The sequence below is a fragment of the Dysidea avara genome, chromosome 1 (genome assembly GCF_963678975.1).
Source record: "Dysidea avara chromosome 1, odDysAvar1.4, whole genome shotgun sequence".
Classification (NCBI taxonomy): Eukaryota; Metazoa; Porifera; class Demospongiae; order Dictyoceratida; family Dysideidae; genus Dysidea; species Dysidea avara.
Genome location: NC_089272.1, coordinates 31902833 through 31919254, shown reverse-complemented (window position 1 = coordinate 31919254; position 16422 = coordinate 31902833). Strand labels below are relative to the sequence as shown.

Here is a 16422-nt window from a genome sequence, read left to right as displayed (position 1 = left end):
ATTAATGCTGATTGCATTTCTAAGGTCTTACATACAACTCACTATTCAACATTATTCCAGTGTTGTGATGCAGTTTTAGACCATAATTGGCATAAAAATAAAATTAAGATGGAGATACTCTAATAGAGCAGTCACTTACTGTAATAGAACGATTAATGCGGAATAGTTCATTACTCGTTGTAACATCTTGCTAGCAAAAATAGCTTTTCTGACAAATTGATACAGCTAGATTTAGCAGTTTTTACTGTTTCAAAGTATTGTTGTACAATGTAATTATGAAAGTGAAGAAAAACCAGGAATAATAATTATTGAGAATAATGAGTACATGGATCTAGGATATATAAAAGAGGGGAAGCTAACTTAAGGTACTAATCTGTTGGGTGGAGGTGTGCTTTAAGCATGCTTGAACTAGGGGGTCTGGGGGCATGCTCCCCCAGGAAATTTTTGAAAAATAGATGCTAAAATACTGCAATTTGGAGACATTTCCACGTAAAATGCATACTTCTGTCTGTAGATATTTTATATACTACTTTTAGATTATAGGTATATGGCTCTGTGCAGCATTTGCTAATGGAAAGGTTTGGGTAGGTACAGACAACCAAGCACATGATGCACCCTCTCACAATTGCATGCACAATACAAAATGTTGAAACTGGAAAATTTTGAAATTTGATTGATACGAAATTGAATCTGAGAGCAATTTCAATGGAAATTGTGTAACTGCATTAAGTATACTGGTACCGGTAATAAATACAAAAGTAGATGAACAAGCCTTATAAACAGACCAATGCACTTCATTGTATGTATGGCAGATTTGGAAAATTCCATAAGAGAACCAACTTTTATGCTTACACTGAATGTTCTATTATAGTAGTCAGGTGACTGTTCTATTACAGTATCTCGATCTTGTACACCTACAATGCTGAACCGGGCCCTTGCTGCATAACCTTTAGCATAACTCCATTGATAATGCCTTGGTAAGATGTTAATAAAGGTGGTTTTATGAGTATTTGTATTATTAGTGAGCATATGCTAAGACAAAATTCCACTCAGCATAATATGATCAAGTAAAGCCTAAAAGTGTAGGGGGGAGGGGCTTCAGCCCCCAAAGTCCCTCCCCCTGGATCTGCCCCTGAATGATTTTGGGAGTAATAACAGTATATTGCTAACTTTTTGAAGAAATTCAGAATAGAATAATGATGAACATTTTGAGCACAAATCTTCCAAGCCTACAGTAAATACTAAGTAAAGTTGAACCATACATATGTACCTTATGGCACTTATCAAGACACATGGTATTGTGTTGTGTAGCCCAAGAAGCCAGCACGCAACATTGGAGTATATTGACAAGAAGAAAGACAATGCAATTTTCACACATCCGTAGCTCCGAACTATGTTTATGAAATGAAACGATTTTTGCTGTGGACATGCCCTCCACCGTCAGTAGTCCACATACAAAATATAAACAAAATCACTTCAAGCATTCCCAAGATATGTGACTTCAAAAATTGGCTTGTTTTCCTCATTGTTTCACACACTTACAAAAACTACCATAAAATGTGAACGCCATATCTGATTGTCTTACAACAATTTGGCACACAGATATATAGGGGGTACAAAGGTGCATCTTGGTGCCACGTTTGGCTGGAATACAATAAACAGTCAAGGAGTTATTAGCGATTGTTCATGAAAAATTACACCAAAATGTTGTCATGCCTACAGGTTAAACCACTTATGGGAAGAAGCTGAAAATCACTACATGGATAGGTTAACTATTGAACCTCAAACCATATGTGGTTTGAAAAAAATTGAGCTAAAGATAGACCATTTTTAATATTTGCATAATTATTAGGTTTGTAACAGAACTATTAGGAACATCAGACCTGAAAACGGAACTTAAATGTTTTATTGTGTCATACGTAGCTGAACCCTCTATAGCAAGATTTGTTATGTAAGCTCAACTTTCCACTGGGTGACTTGTAAAGTTGCTGAACTTTCCCACAGGTGGTTTATAATGTAGCTGAACTCTCTACAGGATGACTTGTCACATAGCTGAATGGTCTACAGCGTGACTTGTAATGTACATAACTGAACTTTCTATTAGGTGACTTGTAATGTAGCTGAACTCTCTACAGGGTAGCAGTTGAGCTCTCTTAAGGGTGAACTTGTAGCTGAATTATCCACACGGTGACTTGTAATGTAGCTATATAAACTCTCCTATAAGTTGAGTTGTAATGTAGCTGAACTCTCTACAGAGTGACTTGTTTGAAGCCGAAGGGGGATTTTTCCATAGCTGAAATCTTTTCAGGGTGGCTTAACTATTACAGAGTGACTCAAAACAAGATGAACTCTCTGTAAGGTTAGATGAACTCTTTACATTGTAAGTCATAATATAACTGAGTACTTTAATAGAATATGTAGCTGACTGCTCTAATAGGGAGATTGCACTATTAGAGTATTTTGATAGTGACACTTTCTTCAAATAGTTGGTTTCGCATCATAACTCACAGGTTTTAAACCAATTTCGCTGAAAAAGGCCAATGATTATTCTACTTACATTTCAATTTTCAGCTCATCCTTTCAGCAGTTTGTCTTGTAGTAGGCATGACAATAATTTTCTATTCACTCAAACTAGATCACACAACTGATACACATAGCTGGAGTTTTTGTTATAACTCAATGGTTATTACCTTGATTCTTTTTGAAACCACCATAAGGCACTCTTATAATGATTAATCTATCTAAAAACCTTCTCCTTGCAGCGATTTAACTACCCTGTAGCTGTGAAAGTTGCATTTTTAAAAATCATACATAATTTCCTTTGATATGTACAAAAATTCAACTGTAAACATGCTTTATAATGCTTTTATGGAACTTTGTGTGGGTGAGATCAAAGGAAAAGGCATACTTAAAATTTCATAAAGTACACTTTAGGGCAAATAGTGCTTAATTGCCCACAAAGAGTTTTTATTGCACTGCAAAAAGTTCTTTAGTCATACAATAAAGCACTCTTTGTGGGCAATAAAGCACAGTTGCCCACATGGTTTTAATGCAGTCTAATAGCCCATGGCGTTCACACCAGTGCAAATCACCCAAGCTGGTGAAGGATGATGGCCCTTGCCACCCTGAGTGGCCATTCACCCCAGCCAATACAAGTTCTACCACTGGATTGCTTTTATAGACATACCTATAAGCTTCGATTATTGGTGGGAGAAGGTAACTTTGGTGTTATGTTTGTTAATATAAACGGACAAGTCCTGGAGATATCATGGAAATACTTCACCATGTGTCACAACAGAATCAATTGTGGGTTGTGCACATGACCATAACCTGCCAAAATACGCGATAAATGTCTATTGTGGTGAACTACGTATGAGTTACTTTAGTTTGTGTGCATTCAGGCCACTAATAAGCCATGCTATGCATGTTAATTACGAGTCCTAGTATATGGTGAAGCTACACAGCTAGAAAGTTCCATAAATCATTTAAAGCATTACCTTGCTCGTGCTATATGAAAAATTAAAGCACTTGATGTTTGGCCTTGATGCTAATAAAGCACGAGGCAAAGCCGAGTGTTTTATTAGCATCTCGGCCGCATGCCTTGTGCTTTATTTTTCATATAGCAGTCGTGGCAATGCTTTAACATATACATAATGCCCTGCAAATTTGAAATAAATTGACTGAAGCATGCACAAGTTATAGCAACTTTTTCTAAGTGGTGCTAAGACAAAAATATGAAGAAAATGAAATGAAGCTTTGAAGTTGTATACAGTATCTCAGTGATGGCTACATAGATTCACCTCAAATTTGGATTACAAAGTGCCACACCCAGAAGGAGTTTTCATAACAACATTGAATAATTCTATTTAGGAACTATTGAGCTACGGATGTGTGACAACAGTTTTTTTTGATTCCTGTAAAATGCACACTTGTCTGTCCCACACCCCCACTAGGTGTACTTGGTTGTATGATACCTTGATGCAGTGAAACATTACTGTACAGTAGGAAGGATCACGGTTTTCATTTCCTGCAATCAATTTGGGTGCAGTAAAGTCCAACATGTGTTCAAACCAATCCATAGCTTTGAATGAGCTTCGTGGATTTACAAAGTTAACTAATTACCAATTGATTAACTGTCAGATGCTTTGTACCATGTTACTGCTCACAACACATGGACTTCATTTATTCACTATTAAGAAAATGCCACATAGACAAGGGGGTAGGTTGTTAATTGCAGCACCCCTAATGCAAGAATAATGAATATGTACAGTACTTTTGTCTTCCTTTTTCTCTATTGTAAAGATGTTGTCTACCTCAGAATAAAATCCCACCAAAGTATACTTTCTTGAGTTTTGCAGAAAACCACTAATATACTCTAATTAGATGTCCGAATACAGTACTGTATGCTATATACTATTTAATACAAAACAGCCAAGCTGTAAAAAAAGAATGCGGCACTCAAAAAGGCTATGGTGAAAAAAGATGTGAAATCCAAGGTGGCGGCCAAGAAATGGCTGTGATGGTAGGTTAATGGTAAAAATTTTAATAACAACAATTCGGGTGAATTTTGGTGCTGCTTGGTCTTAGCACAAAATTTACCTGAATTGTCGTTATTAAATTTTTTACCATTAACCTACCATCACAGCCATTTCTTGGCCACCACCTTGGATTTCACATCTTTTTTCACCATAGCCTTTTTGAGGGCCGCACTCTTTTTTTTACAGCTTGGCTGTTTTGGATTAGATAGTATATACAGTAGACCTCCCACTGACTGGTCACTGGTTCGTCATCATGAGAAGCCAAGGTGAAGTTCTAACAGCCTCACACATGCAGTCTCATCATTACTAATGCTTATTTCTTATTGCAGTTTGGGAGAGTTCAAGGTGTGTAACTATGCATATAATTTCTACAGCAAAGGACGTCTGAGGATTTCTCGGAATGTGTATAACAAATAAACACATACTTAACTATGCAGTATCTTGTCAATGAGATAACTGCTTTAACAAGATATACACACTGATTTTACAATGTGTATAATAATATCTTGTTTTTACATTCCTGAATCAATATGCATACTATATTTACATGCACTGGCTTTCCCCTAAAGTGGTACATAATACGTGTGATTGTGTGGGTTATGCAAATTTAGTGAGTACATATATATTCTCTCAGAAAGCACAGGAGCTTTACTATAGTACACAATAGAAATGATTGTCAGTTAATCAGCAAGAGTAGTCACCTTCATCACCAATTTCAGCTTTTCTCCCTGTTCTACCTTTATATGTTGGGTCATCTTCCATCTTTTCTGCTGCTGATGCTACATAGGCTGGATTGGTGTCCATTTGTACTTTGTTAGGCTGTGCAGTTTCATATGGTGGAGGTATATCATTTATTGTTACTGGGTAACCACGAGCTGTGAGATCTTTATACGCTGGGCCAGCTTCAGCTGCTGACACTGCATAGGCTGAATTAGTATCCATTTTTACTTCATCAGATACTGGAGGCTGATCATGAGCTGTGAAGGGGTGAAGAAGATACATACTTTACTACATGTGCAAACACTAACTAAAGGCTGCGCATGAGTTATCACTGATGGGTAGTGTCAGTATACATACAGTGTATGTAAGAATTGGTGGTTAATGAGTTGTCTCACTATACAGTGTAGCTGAGAAATTATAAAAAATACGTCAACTGTCACAAAAACAGGACACTAACGAAAAGTGACGATTTCTGGACCTGACCTGGAGAGGTACAGTAAGTAAGGAACAACATGACTATCGTTGTTTAGCTGCAATACCGTATAAGCAGAAATTTTGGCGAGCAGAATATTTGGCGTTTGCTTATTAATTTTCATTTAGCGAGAGTTTAATTTGACGAAATGCAACGTAGAGTCCTGCATGCGAACCCGCGTGGTAGGAAATTGTGTAGCTGGTCTCGTTTACAAAGATGATTAACCCGCTGGCTGACCTCCAGTAGTACATCGATCTAGATAGGCATACACTACCTTGCTTTTTGCTTGATCTTTTACCTGTTTAATCGGTTAAAATATTAGAAACACTAATGGCGAGATTTTAATTTGGCGATTTTGTGAGCATCCGCCATTTTGCCAATTTTAATTCCACGCCAAAATTTCTGCTCATACGGTATATAGTAAAGTAGAATGTCAAGTGGGAGGGGGGGATCTGGGGAGAAGCTGCAGGATTTTTGCAATTTAAAGGCTTAAAATTTATGCTTAAAACATGAAAAATACTAAAAATAACAATGCTAAATAAATATTATACTGCAACTTTTCCCCAAGATTTAAAAAAAGTTGTTTATCAGCAGGGGGGGGAATGCCCCCCCTTAGAATTGCCTATGCTAACTAACACAGTGTCCTGCCCAGCTTACTGAATCATATGCTTCCCAGAAAACGTATACAAACTTTTGAGAGCTAGTATCTGATGGATTAGAAATGTTGAGACTTCAGATTTTTCAGTTTAGGGATCCACCATAGAGTGGACACTCAGACAACAGGTATTCACCAAACAACAGCATCAGTTGTATAATTATTATTTTTCAAGCAAAAGTGCAAGAGTTAGATATAGAAAACTGTATACATAGATTATAAGCAGTCTGCAGGTCATAAGACCAGCTAATAGAAACCTTTGCATTAAAAAATAATAAACTGTGCAAAACTAAGTCTCATTGATGGCATAAGCAAAAACACTTGCTTAATTGCACACACTGTACTTGTACTTATTTACAGCTGTAGTCAGGTGCTAGACTTTGCACAAGGCAACCATACCATGCAATATAAGTAAACTTTACAGTGATCAGCACCAACTGTCTGACAGCAACTTGTGCTGCAGCCTTTCTATTACTTAACCTAATAAACAGAATTAGAGATTTTAAGACAACTTAACTTAGGTACTGTAATAATAAGGTGAATCAGAAAGTGATCCAAAATGTGATTTGTGTGTAATATAAATGATTATGTGACAGGGCCTGCAAAAACAGGGCATGTGGGCACAAACTACACCTTGTCACATTACTGGTCATATCTCAGTACCGGAACAGAATATTTGCATCCTGTAACTTCCATCAAAAAGCCAATTGTATGTTTACTAAGAGCAGAAATTTGAATTGCAATAGCATAATGGTACTGTATAAAATGTTACAGTATGAGTGATGGAAGTTTGAAAAAGTAGGCAAAAATCATGTGCCCACATACCCTATTTTTGCAGGCCCAGTCACATATTATTATGTAATGGTACTAGCTACTACTTTACAAAACTACAGGAGCATGATTTACACCATGAATATATGGTCACCTACTGATTTTGTCATTCTTTAAACTCCAACACCAGTAGGATAGGATGAATATCATCATAACTCCTACCACAATGGCTCCACAAAATCCTCCAATCATTGCTCCTGGATTAATATCTGTTGAACTGCTACCACTGCTACTTGAGTTGCCTGTTTAGATAGATAAATAAATATTAAATCCATGCAAAACAGCCAAGATGCAAAAAGGTGCAACCTGCAAAATCTCAGTTGTGAAATCAACTGTGACACCACGGAATAGCTGCAATGATGTAAGCTTTAAAATGGCTGCATTATTAAATTTATCAGCATTAATTGCAACATTTTTTGGTCACTTCTTTTTATGTATTTCATTTCTTTTTTGTGTTTTTAAATACCCAACAGTCATAAATTGGTTTTAGGGATTTTTTTTTACTGCTATGAATATTTTAAAATATTTTATGGAACAAATACAAGGAAAACTTAGGAAATATATTTAGAAATACAAGGTAGTGAAACAAAGGAGGTTACCTACACCTGAGGATATACTAGTGCCTAACATTTAATTCCTAATTCAGTCATGGACATTGACTGGAGTAGGGATAAAATGTCATGTATATATTCTGTCAGATTCATGTGCATGTGTGTGTGTAGTATGATTGTACAGTACTGTATGCATGTGTATGTGTGTGTGTAGTATGATTGTACAGTACTGTATGCATGTGCATGTGTGCAGCATAGCCAAGTGGTTAGATCAGGTGTAGGCAACCTTCTTTATTTTTTGTGTTCTATGATCCCTAATCAAACTTGTTTCATTTTAAACTTTAAATTATTCTTTTTGTTATACATGTAGCTCTGTAGATAATTGTAGATATAAACTTTACAGTTGTATTCTTAATGGCATCATATTTATTATGTAAACGTTATACAGAATACAGTAGCACAGAATTTAGATTACAGTATACTAATGTGCTAGTATCACAGCTAGCGACCCGCCGATTATGCTCATAATTTTACCTATTATGCTATGCTGCACTGCTCAAAAATTCACCTATTATGCTTAAATTAATGCTCAATATTTACCTATTATGCTCGATTATGCTCAATGTTCATGCCTTAGTTCATATGCTTTGCTACTAGTTTAACACTGTATAGAAAGAAAAAAATGAGTGGCTGGAGCACAAATAATAAATTCTTGCTGCATGTAAGAGAAAAGATCGTTATACTCTAATAGAACAGTCAGTTTGATGATTGTTCTATTAGAGTTACTGACTGCTCTATTAGAGTATATCGATCTTATTTTGCAATTGTCATTTTCCAACAAGAATTTACACTATCGTACAAATATTTAACCTATTATGCTGGCATTATGCTCAATGCTTTTAGGTACCTATTATGCTCAAAATTATGCCAGCATAATCGGCGGGTCCCTAATCACAGCACTTTTACATAAACATATTCATATCATATTTTTGGCAGATAACTTCATGCATTGTGCAGTATAATTTGGCAATGTGTTAATATGGTTAACAACACAGGTACACTATAGTGACATACTCTTTGTAGTGCTAAAACAATATACATTTATTCAAGATATCTGTATATACCAATAAAATATTACAGATGCTAATTTTAGTAATCGCACAGCAAAAAAATTACCTTTCTGACCTGTTTCAACTTTTCCACAAAGCTGAAAGCCAATAGTATTACTGGTGACAGTATCAAAGGCTGATACACAGTAGTCATAAATGGTGGAGCTTTTTAACCCTTGAAGTAGCAGTTGGTGTTGTCCTATCTGATGCACATCTATTAGTGGTACTTCTTCAAAGTTTGTTAATAATGACACTATCCCACATTGCAGACCACTTGTCATACAAGCAAGTTGACATTGCAGTATTGTTGAAGATGAGGTCACATGAAGTTGTTCAACTGAGTGAAGTGGGTTGATATCTGTATATATATTAAACAATACTATTTATTTCAATTGCTATAATTATTATTATACTGTACACTGTATTTGTGTCTGACTGTCTCTGCAAAAACCAGTATTATCAGTAGTTGATTACTACACCTAAGCTTTTCATAAGAGTGAGTTGCAAGTTGTAATAATGTGGTCCAAATACACTATTACAATAAAATCCATGTGCATGAAAAGAAATATAAAAGAGTCAAGCATGGAATTTTTTCAAACCATACACTGGAAATTGCAGAAGCAACCGTTTGCAGTGTAACATTGTTAACTACAGCTGTACTGTTTCATATAGTGTCTTACGCACATTGTATAACAGGAGTTGTCAATACACTTTCCACATTTGAATTGACCGTGGAGATTTGTACTACAAAAGTTTCATTTATATCAACTCTACTAATATGTATAGTTGCATTGGTTAAGCTAGTCAGCACTCTATGCTTTGTGGTGTTAGTGTTTCTTCCATAATGTATATAATATCGATTGTCTTGATCAAGATCTGTTGATGGTGCCTACATATAAAGAGATAATTATATGAGCTACAGTAGATCACCCAGAAGCTGGTATTATTACAGTTTGCACAAAACCATTTTTTTTTGTCCAAATGTCATGGTGTACCAAAAGACCAATAACAACAACAGAAACTAATTATACATATCTTGCTTGCGATGTATAATATATGATACATGTGCATACATAAAATAAATAATTCAGCAACTTGTATTTTAAACTACATACTTTGTACTACAGGTATCTAGTAACATTAGTTCAATTAATTTAACTTCACATATATGGCAACAAATAAATTACACTGTATATCAGACCAAGTACATGCACTGTTGACAGTATTCTATATACTTTTAAAGAAATTCACTAGTGAATATATAGTGAGAAAAAGCTGATGTTTTCACAGAATACTGTACTTCAATTAGAAAATAATAAGCCTTTCGCTGCTAGCTACATGGTACAGGTATAAGGACATAATTATTTTAGATTTAGCTTAACAATATAATAATACACGTAGGTGTAGTTAACAGAACCACGCATGTGATTAAGTTATGTGCTGTATAGTACACTTACTCCAATTAGTACAGTATATACTTGTCAATAATTATTATGTACAGTATGTTGAATAACATCAGTGGGCTGAGTAATATGATTTGTAATAGATGCAAGGAATTCAACATGACTATTTTTCCTGTATACAATTGTATGGCTTTAATACAGTACTAATAACTTTATTACTGTATCTTTGTGATGTAAATACTTCAAGTATGTGACCAGGCCTGCAAAAACAGGGCATGTGGGCACAAACTACACTCTATCGCATAACAGGTCATACTTTAGTACTGCAAGTAGAACATCTGTATTCTGTAATTTGTATTATACTGTAATGCCAAATAAGTGGTTAATAGATGTTGAAAATTGTGGACTATAGCTTGATGGTATCAAAATTTATGAGCCATGTAAGTTAAAACAATTAGGGAAATTGAATGTGCCCACATACACTATTTTCACAGACCCAGTCAAATATGCTTTTGACAGTTATTTGGCTATGTGTACATGCATTATACTGTATAATGCTCACTTGCCACTCAACGTGCAGAGTAGGATTGTTTTCCCTATCAAATGACACACATACATCAACACTTGTTGGTGGAGATGGCAACACTATAAATGAATTGTTATTACCACACATCTTTTAACTTTATAATTATACAGATTTAACATGCTTACTGAATGTTTTGGTAGATACACTGGTGTTAGTGGTAGGAGAGCTTTGCCCTATGACATTGATGGCAACTATGTTGATATAGTACAGAGTTGAGGATTGTAGTTCATCGATTGTAAAGTTTAATGTGTTTCCGTCATTGATAGTATAAACTCCATTCAAACCATTGTAATCGTAGACATGAATGATGTATCTGTTAACTTCAGCAATAGGTAGAGTTGTTGCTGGTTCCCATTGTATAGTAATGGTAGAGTATGTAGCACTGATGGCTGAAATCATACTTTCATTTTGTGGAAACTCAGGAACATCTGCACAAATAATGTTGGTACAAAGTAAAAATTAAAAACAATGAAGATTTACACTATATATGAAAGACTTAATGCTCTTTACATGTCAAGAAGAGAACTATCAGTAAAACAATTGATGACCTAGTAAATCCACTTTGCAGCATGCAAAGAGAAAAAATCCACCAAAACATGTTTCAGTATTCTGTCTACTGCCTGATCTGACCACAACTGAAAAGTCCGAGGGCCACTGTACCATTCATTTAATGTGACAAATATTAACTCATGTGTAGCATTCTGCTTGAGGTTGGACAAATTTCTACTATTGTGCCTGTCTTCAGCTATATCTCCAATGCTTTCTTGTTGTCATCTTCCCTCATGCAAAAAAGCTATTATGACTAGACAAGTCAAACTTTTCATTTCCACACTTTTCCTTACAGGTAGAAAAAAAACAGTAGCTGTAGCTTATCAAAGTTAAGCACTTAAGCTACAGTATATAGTGTAAAGGAAGTGGATACCTTTACTTATAGTATGTTCACGTTGAGCTGAATCCTCAAAAACATTTAATAACTCATGGATGCAATTACACACGATCTGGAAATTTGGCTAATTTGTAGTACTGCTTGACCCACTAAAAATGTTTCAAAATCTTTTTATTCAAATGTTTGACATAATATTTACGGCGAATAAAAATTTTCACAATACATTTCCTGTGGGGAAGCCATATAAGTACTATGTCCGTTACAGCCCTTTCCCAAACTTGTAATGGAGCCAAACCGCATGTGTCTGTTGTTGACACCTTTGCTGTTACCACTAATCATCTGGTTGGCTGAAATGTTAACTCTGTTGAGAAAAAAATCCACTTTTAATTTTTAGCTGTTTTTCAGGATTCAGCTCAACGTGAACATACTATAGTTCTGCTGTATAGTGATACTGTACAGTATTGTTGCAGATGATAGATCACCACATAACCAGGCCTCATTAATGATTTATCACATGTGATATAACACTCACTTGTTGCAAACTATGAGAATGAGATATATTCCTGAAAACCAAACAGTAACCTTAATACTATTTTTAACAGAAAGAAATATGTGACCTAGTTTGGGAAATCTGGTCTTATTTAAAAGTCTTGAGAAATTCCGGTATTATGTACAGTGTTTAGTGTGTTGTAGCTTGCCAATAGTTGATTCTACTGTATTTGTACCAAATTTTCACATTTTTTGCACTACACTGCAATTCCCTGCAGTATATTTCAGAGCATCCACTGTACAAGTAGCCAACAGCTAAGCTTCCTACCATTTTAGGTGTTTTTAATTCAATGTTGACTATATATCAGGTGAGCTCCACTAGGGGTGTGAGTGAGGGTGGAGAAGAGGGCAAAAGGTTGTTTACAAAATGAAAGGGAAATACACAGGAATGAATTGGGACAAATTATGGGCCTATCAAAACTGACTAAAAGAATATTTACAGCACAGGTTTTTATTCAACATGTACAGCCACATATGTACAACCATCCCTGAGCTCCTGGACCATTAACGCCCTATACCGCTGGTATGGTTCAACACTAAGTGGCCCGTAAAAGTAGACCACTCACTCAAGTCTATATAGCTGATTTTGATTGTGAAATTTGATAGTTTATTCATGTAGCTTTGTGTTCTTAGTGAAAAATCAAATCTGCTATCATGGGCAATAAGACCAGTTTTCCCAGACCCATTCACATACTGGGGATATTATACAAACACCTGAAACACGATGCATGGGTTCATGAGCTAAAAAAGAAGAGATTTAATAGTAGAGTGTAGCTACATGAAACCAGATATGCAAATTACCAACTTTAATTTGCAATTGGCATTGAACAAATCACAATCACATTGTATTATGAAAATTCACACATTTTGTAATTTCTATTGTCACATCTTTAACTTGTTTCACTAATTCAAGTTCTTTTAGTGAATGTACACCTACATGTACCCTATAGTATCAATTGATAACTCAAACGTAGTGTACTTACACTGGTTAACACTAGAAGTGGATGAAATTACTGTAAGAAAGATATTAAAACGTAATAGTAGCCACCTTTAGGATATAAGATACTTTTGTGCCTATAATGCTTAAAGTAAAGCATTATGTATGGCCAAATTAAAATACTCCATATAATATGCTATGTAGTCGAAGCATGGATGAAGAAAGTAGTCAGGGAGCTTATTGTTACTTCAATGTCTTTCAATTGGTTTTACTGTAATATATTAGAATATTAAACTGCTCCATTCAATTTTCTACTAGTGGAGTGGACCATTTAATGGTAGACTTGTGCTGCAAGAGAATGATATTTTGAACTCTATACAGGCCTGGAAAATTGTATATAAATACTACCATTTAATGCTGTACCTGCAACAGTAATGGACACCAATTTACTAGTAATATCTGGTCGACCAACTGGTGAGCAGTGATACACAGCCCCATCATCTGCTCTCATTACGTTCTCTATCTGAAGTCCAATGGTGATAGTAGTGCCAGGGTTATGGAACTCAGAATGTCTTTGCAGGCCCACAGTTGATTCACCATTTCTATACCATTCTGAACTGACTAACAGAGATCTATCATCAACAAACACACACTGTAGTAAAACCATTTCTCCTGGAAGAGTTATAGCATCAACTGGTTGCTGGATAACTATTAACAAACAAAGAAAAATAGTAATTTGTATACAGTATACTGTACATATAGCTACAATGGTTTGCACACTAATAATACATCACTACCAGAGAAGTATGCCATGAAACATCTATGATGTTTCCATGAAATGTTAAATCTCCCCTATGAAATGTACTGTGAAAGTCAATTCATGTTATACCATGGGTTGTTTCATGGGCCACGAAGTACATCTATTGATCAGATTATCACGGTAATTTCATGGCATTGCAGAGATTTCATGGGTGCAGTACCCATAAAATGTTAATATTTATGGTATAAACCATAGATATTTTCATGGGTATTTTATGGTTATTTTCATGGAAATTTCATGCACTGTATCTGGTAGTGCATTTTAGTGAGGAAGACTATACAAGTGTACTGATAATACAAAATTTCACAAATTGGTGTGGGTCAATATTGTTATTAATGTACATGCAGTGATTTACAAATAAACAATTATGGTACAATTAAGGTAAGCAGCATTCCCATATGACTTCCATTCCAGGGTATAAAAATATTGTGTAATGACTCACAGAGACCAGAGGACTATAGCAATAGTTAAATCTTTATTATGGGGAAATACATGTGGCAGTGAAATACATGCAGGCACTGATGAAAATAGTAATAGGATTAGCATTCCTACAGATGACTGTCCTTGGCAGGGATGCTAGGAAAATTTATTTCTATAGTTAGTGCTGCACATTTATTATCTTTTCAAAAGGATGCTTTATGAGTGGTCCCTTCAATATGTTGTCTGTGACATGGGATTGACAAGCTATAGCCTATGCAGGTTGCAGGTTAGGGTATAGGATGGACTTTATGCACACTAATACATAGTATGTATAAAATCTCAGATATACTGTAGACTAATTGATGTAACTAAGTATGATTGTTTGCGTGCTGTATGTAGATCTTGGGTTGGTGTATTATGTGCTTGAAAGTACATTGGTAAGATTTCCACAATATTAATTTGACACCAAACTACTATAGTTTTCAGCTAAAAAGTATTAGTAAATACATATACTAATAATTTACAACACTGTTTTCCAGCACACTGCCTTATTTGCTGTAAGGAGCTCGAGGGGCAAAGAACCTCATCTTACTGGATATAGCTATGTAGCTTGTTTCAAAGGGATATTACCCTGCAAAACTGCACAAAAATTATTAATATATCTGTAGTGGATAGCTATACTGTTCATGCATGCAAGATGATTCTATCAGTTTAAATTTTGCTATTCACAACCACATAAGGCCTCCAATCAAAATTTCAACATAATTATTGAAATGTAAACATTAACACCCTGGTGTGGTTGTGTTTTAACTTTATGTATTCAACAGACTATGAGTTATGTAGCAGTAAGTAACATTAGAAACACAACCCTTATATATATGGTTTCAGTTCTACTGTATGCATGGAACATACAACTTTAAATAATTTGAAATCATCACTGTTTTCCTATAGTACATTTCAGGGCACTCCGATCCATCCCCATGCATTGTACAATATTTACAAGCAGTTTACAAATTTGGCCCATATGAAGACAAAATAATATCACCATTGATACAATAGTATAGTTTAAGGTACCTCGTTATGTGTATTATTATTATTATTATTAATGGACAAAAATTGCTTGGCAGTACAAGACTGTCAAGCTAGGCCGCAGGCCTTTGAGAGTGCCCATATCTTGTTGTTCTTCATAAATCATCGAGATTCTTCTTAAATAGTGCCATGGTTGGTGCAGAAATAACATCTGCTGGAAGAGAATAAAATTAATGAACTTCCTTTTTGTAAAAGGGTTACTTCATGATTTTGCCAGCCTCCTCAAAACTTGCATGGTACCCCTGAGTCTAGACCCTGGTACTTATCACTACAAAAAAAAACTGATCAACTTTCAGGTGCTTTCCAAGTCATTGGAATGGCACCAGAAGGGCCATATTTCCACACCTTTCCAAAAAATTCATATGGCTCTTCCATGGCCCTTCCAATGCTTTGGAAATCACCTGAAAGTTGATCCTATTTTGTAGTGTATGCTGTATAATAAGACGCCTCTCTCTCTAGTTCAAGATAGTGTAATTATAGCCAATATAATAATGGTTAATATAGTTCTACTTACGATCATAGATTGGTGGTTGTGAGTATGATATGGCACTTATACTCAGTATTATCAATGATAATGATGCCAGACGCTTGTTATCCATGATCACTCTTTCGTAGGTGCAGTATAGCTAGTGCTATCAACTTAAACTATGTCACTAACAGTATATATATATATGCAGCTAAAGTTAACGATACGTTAACTATAGAGGTTATCCATTTGACGTCACACTAAATATTTTTCCGTATAATAACAGGTTATCTTCGTTAATGCGTCAAGCAAGAGTGAATTACAAACCGAAGAGCGCTAGTGAAAATAAGGAAGCTGTGGTACATTTGTTAGGCCAATGAAACTTGATTA

At 35.3% G+C, this 16422-nt stretch overlaps 1 protein-coding gene across 2 annotated transcripts; it reads right to left on the bottom strand.

The window, feature by feature from the left end:
• Positions 1–5049: 5049 nt before the first annotated feature.
• On the bottom strand, positions 5050–16216 carry LOC136261878 (titin-like). Of its 2 annotated transcripts, none has more exons than XM_066055970.1 (8): positions 16081–16216; positions 13661–13945; positions 10991–11293; positions 10842–10924; positions 9561–9765; positions 8944–9234; positions 7315–7458; positions 5050–5515 (listed from the first exon to the last, which is right to left on the bottom strand). In XM_066055970.1, the coding sequence occupies exons 1-8, from the start codon at positions 16163–16165 to the stop codon at positions 5223–5225; spliced, it is 1689 nt and encodes a 562-aa protein (XP_065912042.1). In that variant the 5' UTR covers positions 16166–16216; the 3' UTR covers positions 5050–5222. The 2 variants fall into 2 exon arrangements, with proteins under 2 accessions (XP_065912042.1, XP_065912049.1); XM_066055977.1 differs by having other exon boundaries at positions 8953–9234.
• Between the last annotated feature and the right edge of the window lie 206 nt (positions 16217–16422).